Below are 9,507 nucleotides of genomic sequence, written 5' to 3'. Positions count from 1 at the left end.
TTTCCGAAGGTAATCAGTCTGAAAAGTCCAAACAAAAAGAAAATCAGGAATTTAGACTCCATAGTCAACATCTTCATGAATTCTTTTCCAGGTTTTATCTTTATATTTTATCAAAACACTAACGAAACAAAAAAAAAAATGTTCAGGAGACGATTAAAATTACCTGGTTAACAGCGCCGCTGAAAATTTTCTCCTCGAATCTGGCAGCAATCCTCCTGAGCTCATTTATCCCTTCTGGTCCAGAATATGGAAGGTGCTTCTTTAGTGTTTCCATTCTACGCAAGTGGCAAGTAAATAAAACCGAATTACAAGTCAAGGAACTATAACACCATATCAACTTTGAGAGAGATCATAACACCAGGTAAGGTAATATTAAAAAGCTTACATCTTGTTCACAATCTTCTGGCGAGAATCAGGTGGAAGTTGAGCTCTCCAGTCACCAGTTTCCATGGCAGGATCTCCATTTGGAAGAGAAGGCCTCCAATTGTTATTATCCATTCAAGTGTCTTCCTACACGTTTTTACAAAGCCATGAAGAAGCAAAAAAAAAATAGTAAGTAGACTTATAGATCAAAACCCATTTCAGGAAACCAGAAGCTTGCTCTGCTCCATCATCAAACAAACCATACACAGATCAAAAACCAACTCTTTTGTTTTGCTCTGTTCGTAGCTCAAAGCCACAGATTTCAAGCTCAAGTAGCATAATCACAAAAACGCGAATCCAAGGAAAGCAAATAAGCATATAATCAATCACCACCAACAAATATGATTCATTTATTTATTCTCTTAATCGTAAAGAACTGAGAAAACTCAAAAAAAAAAAGCGAGATTCGAAAATTTTCACCTCAAAATCAAGAGCCTATCGAGGCGATTTTTCGCGTTTTGGGCTACGGCGATTACGGGTTGATTTGAGGAATTGATTTTTTTTTTGTTGGGAGCTAGATTTAGGGTTTAGCTTGATTGAGAAATGAATTGGAGTGATAATAAGATCTGGGGACCAAATGGTGAGGAAGGAAGGAAACTTCTTTGTCTCAACTCTTTAAAGCATACCAATTAGGAATATTTGCAAAATTAATACATTATTTTAATTGGTCGATGTTTCACCTTTTTCTTGCCGGTAAACAGTCTTATGTTTTTTTTTCTTTTGGTCAAAAAAAGTCTATATATTAAAACGTTTCTGTAGGAGAATCTTCCACTAAAGATCAACTATGTAATACTATTAAATTGCATGTAATCTTTTTCATAAGCATAAAATCAAACTGTAAGGAGGGCAGTAGCAAAAAAAAAAACTATGTAAATACTTGCGAGTTGGACTACGGACTTGATGGTAATGATACAAGAAGATGGGAAAAATAGATTTTACATTTCCCAGGCATTTCTTTTCACATTTGGATTGTGATCATAATCATGACTTGGTGACATTCTAAAGCAATGATATGATCTTTCCCGAAATGTCACATTGACCAAGAGTAGAAACAAAAGTCTATCTACAGACACAACAACAAGCATTACATGCTCACAAACCAAGAGCACCTAGAGGCGTTTTACCCTGCCCGGCCTCGAAGTAAAAGATCAACATAGCAAGCATCGCCAACCTAGAGTGATTAATCTCCGCCACTTTCAACCTCTCCAGCTTCTCGAAATCTCAGATCTCTGACTAATTAGAAGTCAGAAGCAACTTCACCATAATCCACATCACTCGCACTTGTTGTCTTCTACTTGCCAACTCAATATTTTCATTTTTTCTTAATTATCTAGTCTAATTTATGGAGGAAAAAAATGGAAATAATGCTTGGAGACTTTCTTTTAGAGGCAAGTGCAACTAGTAACCTTATCCTGATTATATAAACTTATTGAAATAGCAAAATCACAGCCAGAGATTTTGTAGTACTGTTGAAGCAGGAGAACATCTTCCAACACGGATCATGGAACCAAATCTGTCTAGGGCTTTTATGGGTAAGTATTATAGCTGAAAAATTACATTTGAAATAATCACAAACATCAGCCTGTGATGGCTGCTGGTATAAGATTTTAGGGGTTTTCCATGTTTTATGTGTAATTATGCTTGGGGATGAACATGTATGATCTTTGTTTGAACCTACAATTGTGCTCATTCTACTATGTGATCAGAGAATTTTAATTGCTGTTGCTCTTTGCTAACGTTTCTGGTTTTGTTATGACTTTTCTTTAACCAATTTTTCTTATTGGTTCAGTTTCGAGTAGGACTACGGCCGAACTTGAACATGAACTTGAAGGAATAGTTGATGTGTTTCATCGGTATTCCATTACAGCTTCTAATCTCATCGGGTAACCATCATCTTTTCAAGCCAATGTATGTATCTTCCTCCTAGTATCCATTCAGCTTCTCTCCTAATATATGTTTTGGTATGTTACATTAACAAGCCCGGAAGGAATAGAGGAACTTTGCTCCGATTTGGATGTCTCTCATACCGATATCAGAATCTTGATGCTTGCTTGGTAACCACTAGTATCCCTCAAAACTTGCGGAATTAATGTATTTAAACTAGAATGAACGCAGGAAAATGAAAGCTGAGAAACAAGGTTACTTCACACAGGAGGAGTGGACAAGAGGCCTTGTGGCTTTAAGAGCTGATACACTCGATAACCTGAAGAAAGCCCTTCCCGAGCTCGAGAAAGAGGTTCAGAGTTTTCATGCTTTCTTTCTTATATTTTGTCATCTTCTCAGCACTCAACCATGCTATATAAGGCTTTTTTTCTGCCTCTTACAGGTCAGGAGTCCATCAAATTTTGCAGATTTCTATGCTTATGCCTTTACCTATTCTTTAACAGGTAATATTAATCAACGCTTTATCTGCGTGAGGGAGATTTGTATTTCAAGGCTTATATCACCTTTCTGTGTCTGTGTGATGTTTGTTTACTATTCAGAGGAAAAACAGGGAATCGTTGACATAGAGACTATATGTCAACTCCTAGATATGGTCATGAGATCTACATTCCGACCCCAAGTTGATTACTTTGTCGAGTTTTTAAAGGTCTTTACATCGCTGATAAAATCTCTCATACTTTCTCATGAGCCAAAATGTTTTCTTACCCCATGATTGGGTTTTGTATGTTTGAAAAACAGATCCAAGACGACTACAAAGTCATAAACATGGATCAATGGATGAGCTTTTACAGGTTCTGCAATGAGGTATCTTTCCTTAAATTCTTTTTTATTTCTCTGCTTGGTTGGCAGTTTCATCAACTAACTATATAATTGTTTATAACATTTACAGTTAAGTTTCCCGGAGATGACGGAATACAATCCAGAGCTTGCATGGCCATTGCTTCTCAACAATTTTGTTGAGTGGATTCGTGAGAAAAAAGCCTGAAAGCTTACCACATTGGTACTTGCAGGATCGTTGGGCTAGATAAAAACACTCTGTATTTGTAGGCGATGAGTAGGTTTTTATAAATGAAATTCAAGTTTTAAAAAAAAATGCAAGGTTTGACTGACCAAAAAAGAAAAGACAAATGCGAAGATGATGAGAATATCTGACAAGTTGGAAGTCAGAAACAACTTCACCTTAATCCACATCACTCACACTTGTCTTCTACTTGCCACCTCAATATTTTCATTTAAAAAAAAATTATCTGATGTAGTTAATTTAATGGATGAAAAAAAAAAATTAGCAAAAAAAAAATATATAACAACTTTCTTAGTTGACAAAAAAGTGGACTTTCTTGGTGGAAACTCTTATTTTTCACAATCTCTCTCGTTTTCTTTGAACGTGCTTCTAAGTGGGAAGTGACCCATAATGCAAGAAAAAAACGTGACTCATAAATTAATGCACTCAAATAATAAATGGACACTCTACTTTTTGGAGGCAACTAGAAAAATCATCATGACTATAATAACACTTATTGAAATGCAAAATCACAGGCAGACATAGATTTTTAACTGTTTGTTGTAGCAGGCAGTGGCGGACCTAGCAATTAAATTAACACTAGCTTTTGACCCGCGCGCCCGCGCGGGTGTATATTTGAAATTATTATATGTTAAACATAAATTTTATACTTTCATATTTTTTAATTGTAGTAAATTGGTGTATTTTATTACATTTGTTCAATGTCTAATTATAATATATAATGTTGTACAGGTTTTCATTTTATTTGAGTATAAAATATAATGTTGTACATGTTTTTATTTTATACCTGGACATTGGTTTAAAAATAGTTATGTGTATACCTGGCAGAGTCAAAATAAAATATAATCTATTCTACATAAGTTACGGTTTAAATTTTGGAAAAAAATGAATGACTAAAGCCTTGAAATGGTTATGTAATTATTACAACAATTGAATGGTTTAAGTACAGCGACCCGGTTTAGTAACATCAACGTCGGTTCAATTTAAATACAAAACACAGTGTTTAACTCTAGTGGCATTCTTTTGTAATATTTATGCAATTTTAAGGGATAAATATAATTTGTACTTCCCCTTTAATTAGATTTTAGATTTTAGATGTTTTCTAGCAAAAAAAAGAAAAACTTCAAATTGTTTCATCCAAAGGGATGTAATAACCAAACGGAAACAAAACAAAACAAAATGGAAGCCAGTAGGCCCGAGGAAACTACCCAAACCGTTGGGAAAGAAAAACAAAAACAAAAATAAAAGAGCAGGCTGTGAGATGAGCTAGATTAGGTGTAGTTATTATGGTTTAGCCCATCAAATTGTTGACTCAAAAACGTAATGGGCCATTTTGTAGGTTAGATTTGCGTGAAATGAGGTAGATTAGTTAGCAAATCTTTTTTAATAAAACCAGTGGCAGAGAGTCGTAAATAATGAGAAGAAATCAGGGTTATTTCCCATTTGTACTTCACTTTTAATAGGATAGATGTGTCACAATATTCTTTTATAAAAAAAAATCACAATAAAAAGACTATATGGAGCATCGAACTTGGGTTTAAGGGGTGTCAAACCATTAGCATTTACCATCTGGACTGATGATTATCAACTGTTTTCGATACAAAATTTTCGTTTTTATCATTTTACCTGCCAACTGACACACCTAATCCTTTACTGGATTCGCCTCTGGTAGCAGGAGAACATCTTCCACCACGGATCGTCGAACCAAATCCGTCTAAGGGATTTTACGCGGGTAAGTAAGTATTATGCTGAAAATTTGTATTTGAAAAAGTCGTAATCAGCCTGTGATTGACTGCTGGTGGTGACAGAAGAACATTCATGATCTTTGTTTGAACAGTTGTTGAAGCTCACACTGTATGTAAATCAATATGCTTTGGATTAAACGTTTCTGCTTCGTTATGACTATCGTTTCTGCTGCTGCTCCGCTTACGGAATTGGAATCCGCCATAAATTCGCTAATTAAAGTCTATCATAAGTATTCCAATACAAGTACCAACCTCATTGAGTAACTATCCCATTCACTCTGCTTTTCAACCTCGGTTTAGTATCTATCATCATTCAGCTTCTTTCTAATTGTACTAGTGGTATTCCGGCGCTACGCGCCGGATTCGTGTTTTGTATTTTTATATAAATTTACAAATTATTTAATAGTTTTAGTAAAAAAACATATGTTCAAAAATATAAAAATGAAAATATATTAAGAAAAATGATATTTTTCCGATCTATTTAATAGTGGTTAGTAACAATAGTATATTACTTTATTTTGTAGTTGCTTAGTTCAAAATGGAATAGCATAATTGGTTATGACTAATCGATTCAATAAAAGTAGAATAAAAACCATTAATTGTAACAAAGTTAATTTATTAGAATTTAAACATATAGTGAAGTTGATATTTTATTTAAATAACATATTTATACTGTTAAGTACCATGTAGACATTATATAGAAGGAACAAAATTTGAAATTTTATTTTAGAAACTAAGCTAAATTTAATACCAAAAAGTAAATTAATTATGAGTTCACTTTTATCTGTAAATCGTAAAGTAAAGCTTCCTGAAATTTCTGCTTTGTGTTTCTGATTCTTCACTCCATATTGGATTCAAACAACAAAGCAAGCTTAAGTGTATCATCCGAAGAACAACAACACGAAACTTCCAAATTTCAATTCGAATACTTCATGTATTATTAAGTTTTCTTCACAAACAATTGATAAAAAGATTGAAACGCACCAATTCACAGCTCACTTTGTCGACAATGAGAATTACAGTTTCTTTAGTCGTTTCGCTGTCGTCGTCTCAATATTTTTTTTTGTAGTTGCAATTTTATTATTTGTTCTAATTTGATTACAATTAAATAAGGATATTATAGATTGTTGCTCAATTAATGAAAGCTACTTAGTTAATTTTAGTTTGAAAGGTTAACTCGTTGCAATTTATTATTCTGTCGATATACTTATTTACAAACTGGCTCATTGTTTCATTATATCTTTTAGCTTGCTAATACTTTTATGTTGGAATTCTGTTTATTTAGTTATCTAATTGTATTTTTGTGTTTATTGAAAACTCATTTATAGATCTGTATTTATCTTATTTTGGTTTATTTCAACAAAAAAACATATATATATTTCTGACAAAAAATACTAAAGATAATCGTATAAATAAAATTATTTTGTGTGCTCCAAATGATTCACTTTACTAATTTGCGTAATGCAATATAAATAAATAATTTTTTAACTATAAATATGATTTATTTATATAAAAAAGAAACAACTTATGCTCCGATAAAGCTGGAGTGGCAGCTGCAGTTCTTTCAACCATCAACAACATCAATCCCACCGTCTGTCTGAGGGGCTTCTCTGGTCGCACCATAAATCTCAAAAAAATATCTTCTTTATCTGTCCAGGTTCGTGTTAGATATGGTGAGTTTATGCGTCCCTGTTGAGTTCTTCAACGTATTGGTTCTTTGGAGTGTAGGAGTGTGCCTCTAGTCTGAAATATATGATTTCTCTTCACCATATTATCGCCAAGGCAAAGGCACATGTGTTAATTTTATGAAAAGCTCAACTTTATTTGTCTCATATCCTAAAGGTGCAGAAGGTCGTAGATTTTTTTGTTGGTCAGAGTTGGACGTTATGAAACTGTTGGGATTGATTTAATCATATAATTAAACGTAAATTTTTTAGAACTTGCTTAATTTTTGTGGATGTGGTACTGGGCTAATGAGCCTGACAACTTGTTCCAAATGTTTACTTGGGACTAAAGCTAAACTAAGAGGCAACTGAATTAAATATGTTGAACTGATCTTATATATCTGAATATCTTCCTCTTTATAAGTTTTCAAGTTTGAAATCTTGCATGTTGCATCGATCATATGCACATATATTAAGTTTTTGTTGGTCCATTGTTGCCCACCCAAATGACTAACCTTAGACACAAATTTTGTGTCCTTGCTGAACTTTCTGAGCTGTCCTAATGTCCTGAATGTGTCATTTCTTGAAAAAAAAGAAGCTGAGCATTCCAGCTTGCAGGACTATACCTTGCTCCTGCCAAACAAAACAAACTTAGGGTTCAGTGGTTGTGCTTGTCAAGAATTTAACACATTCATTGAAATGTTTATTTCTCAGTACTACCATTAGCTGTACAATATCACCAGCAGGTCCAGCACAGACATTGGTGAGCTTTGTAATCCGACCATCAAAAGGTACAAACACAGCCGCTTCTGATCCATCTGAGACAGACAACTGGACACAGTACCTGCATCATTAACAGACTTGACATTAGTGAACGGTGGTTGGTAAAAAATGGCTGTGAATTGCAGTTCAAATAGCAGTAAACAGGAGCCTGGGAAGGATCACCTTAGAGTCCCAACGGCATTGCTGTTCTTGCATGTTGCACATGTGAATGTTGAGAAACCACGTTGAACCTTTCTAGTGCTTTTAAACTTGAGGTGTAGCACCACCCATATGCAGAGAAACTTCACAGTCTGTCCACACAATTAATAAATGGGAAACCACTTAATTGTAGAGAGATTAAGCAGTAAGAGATGAGGTTTATTCCGGACCTGGGGATCAGAGTTGAGAACACAAGCATTAGCTAAGCCACCGTAACGGTTTCAAGAGGGTTAGGAGGATATAAAGCTAATTTTTTTACTGAGTAAATGTATGAAAGTACTCAATTTACGCATCAAGTATGGTCTGCCCAACAGCATTTTCTTTGTCAAAGTAAAAATGACTGACTGTGGTGGAGTTTAGTAATAGCCGACCTGGGAGGAAGCAAAACATATACACAAACAGATTAAATAAGCAAAGTTCATTAACTGGACTTAGTTGTTAAAAGACCCATACCTCCTACTAACTAAGGATTAATGGTCGTGGCTACTATGAACTTGCTTCAACACCATTGACCACAAATTTGTCATGAAGTATGCTGGCAGATGCCATCAAAAACAGTGACACAGAATGTAGGTCACTACAGAATGTGAAGGGAAACAATTCAGAAACGGGGATATATAAATTAGCTACTCATCTATAATAATAAAACAGAGAACTAAACTAACCGGTCAATTCATAGATTAGCCATTATACGCTAAATTAACTGTGTCTCATCATTCTAGGTGGTTTTGATTCCCATAATCTCTCTTACAATATCCAATATATAAGGTTAAGCCATTAGAAAAGTGTACCTGCAAAACATACGTAAGTAAATTGAGTAGTGTGTTAGGAAACTTAAGAACAAAAAAGGTAGTAGGGTGTTTGTTAGTATCATCAGTTGGTTATAGATTTATAACGACTGCAATGAAGAAAATATAATCAAACATTTGCATTAATCATAATTGCTGCCAAAGCCTTGAAGCTATCATAGTTTCAGATGAACAAATACCTTCTCATCTATCATAAGTTCATAACTATGTCTATCCCATAAGCTCTCGACTCTTTTTCAAGTTCCTTGCTTTCCAACAACGGAGGACCCGTGTCACAACAGCCTCCCTCCAACGACCAACCTTTAAATCAGACAGAAGCAGATGAGGGTTGGCCATAATCGAAGAGGCTCTTACTGAGTTTAGAATTCGAGAGTAAGAAATTTCTCTCTTCAGATCTATATTTATAGTGTACGAATAAGATGACAAACCCTTGGAATCTGGAAGGATAAGGACATCATGGTATCCTTTGATTGAATTTGAATACTGAGGAAGGTCCTTCCCTTGATTTATAGCTGAAGCTCCAGGCGGTTACTGAGGAAAACGAAGAGGTAGATCGAATCTTCAAATGGGAGGAGTGGATTAATCAAGGGAATTCAAGGACTGGTGAGACGTTACGGATATCAAAGCTTGTTTGAAGTTTTTCGCAAATTTCGTCGAGGAGTTCGCCGCTAGAAGAGGAAGAAGGAAAGAGATGGCTAGGAAAAAGTAAACGCGTGAAATACACAGATATCCCAGCGAGTCGACACGTGTCGGATTTTGCCCCTCCCTCCCAAGGTGACGTGGACGCAGGAGCTGCCAGAGAAGTCTATTTTATATATATAGATATTAATTTTACCTGGACAGCCATCAAGGAATAGAGTTACTTTGCTCCGATTTGGATGTCTCTCCTACTGATGTCCGAATCTTGATGCTTGCTTGGT

General features: G+C 34.9%; 2 protein-coding genes and 1 long non-coding RNA gene across 5 annotated transcripts; 2 read left to right on the top strand and 1 right to left on the bottom strand.

Moving 5' to 3' along the window:
• Positions 1-6: 6 nt before the first annotated feature.
• On the bottom strand, positions 7-1,023 carry LOC130506980 (mediator of RNA polymerase II transcription subunit 15a-like; the record flags this gene model as incomplete). The annotated part of the gene is made up of 4 exons (XM_057001675.1): positions 844-1,023; positions 386-510; positions 164-275; positions 7-18 (listed from the first exon to the last, which is right to left on the bottom strand). Coding segments are annotated over exons 2-4 (237 nt in total), but the record flags the coding sequence as incomplete, so codon positions are not given.
• A 383-nt stretch (positions 1,024-1,406) lies between these two features.
• LOC130506982 (uncharacterized) lies at positions 1,407-3,508 on the top strand. 3 transcript variants are annotated; one of them, XM_057001677.1, is made up of 9 exons: positions 1,422-1,666; positions 1,758-1,955; positions 2,213-2,306; positions 2,403-2,477; positions 2,539-2,659; positions 2,750-2,810; positions 2,907-3,013; positions 3,106-3,171; positions 3,257-3,492. In XM_057001677.1, the coding sequence occupies exons 2-9, from the start codon at positions 1,925-1,927 to the stop codon at positions 3,350-3,352; spliced, it is 651 nt and encodes a 216-aa protein (XP_056857657.1). In that variant the 5' UTR covers positions 1,422-1,666; positions 1,758-1,924; the 3' UTR covers positions 3,353-3,492. The 3 variants fall into 3 exon arrangements, with proteins under 3 accessions (XP_056857658.1, XP_056857657.1, XP_056857656.1); XM_057001676.1 differs by having other exon boundaries at positions 1,422-1,955; XM_057001678.1 differs by having other exon boundaries at positions 1,407-1,955; positions 2,213-2,477; positions 2,576-2,659; positions 3,257-3,508.
• Positions 3,509-4,946: 1,438 nt separating this feature from the next.
• LOC130506981 (uncharacterized) lies at positions 4,947-9,507 on the top strand. The gene is made up of 3 exons (XR_008942182.1): positions 4,947-5,120; positions 5,226-5,393; positions 9,431-9,507. It is a non-coding gene; the product is annotated as an uncharacterized LOC130506981 (long non-coding RNA).

The sequence above is a fragment of the Raphanus sativus genome, unplaced genomic scaffold (genome assembly GCF_000801105.2).
Source record: "Raphanus sativus cultivar WK10039 unplaced genomic scaffold, ASM80110v3 Scaffold3853, whole genome shotgun sequence".
Taxonomy (NCBI): domain Eukaryota; kingdom Viridiplantae; phylum Streptophyta; class Magnoliopsida; order Brassicales; family Brassicaceae; genus Raphanus; species Raphanus sativus.
The sequence above is the reverse complement of the archived record's forward strand: the minus strand, read 5'-3'. Positions and strand labels throughout refer to the sequence as shown.

Coding starts and splice junctions, on each gene's coding strand:
- LOC130506982 (XM_057001677.1), top strand. CDS start 1,925: ATGGAACCAAATCTGTCTAGGGCTTTTATGG. Junction 2,660..2,749: donor TTCCCGAGCTCGAGAAAGAG/GTTCAGAGTTTT, acceptor TGCCTCTTACAG/GTCAGGAGTCCATCAAATTT. Junction 3,172..3,256: donor TTTACAGGTTCTGCAATGAG/GTATCTTTCCTT, acceptor TAACATTTACAG/TTAAGTTTCCCGGAGATGAC.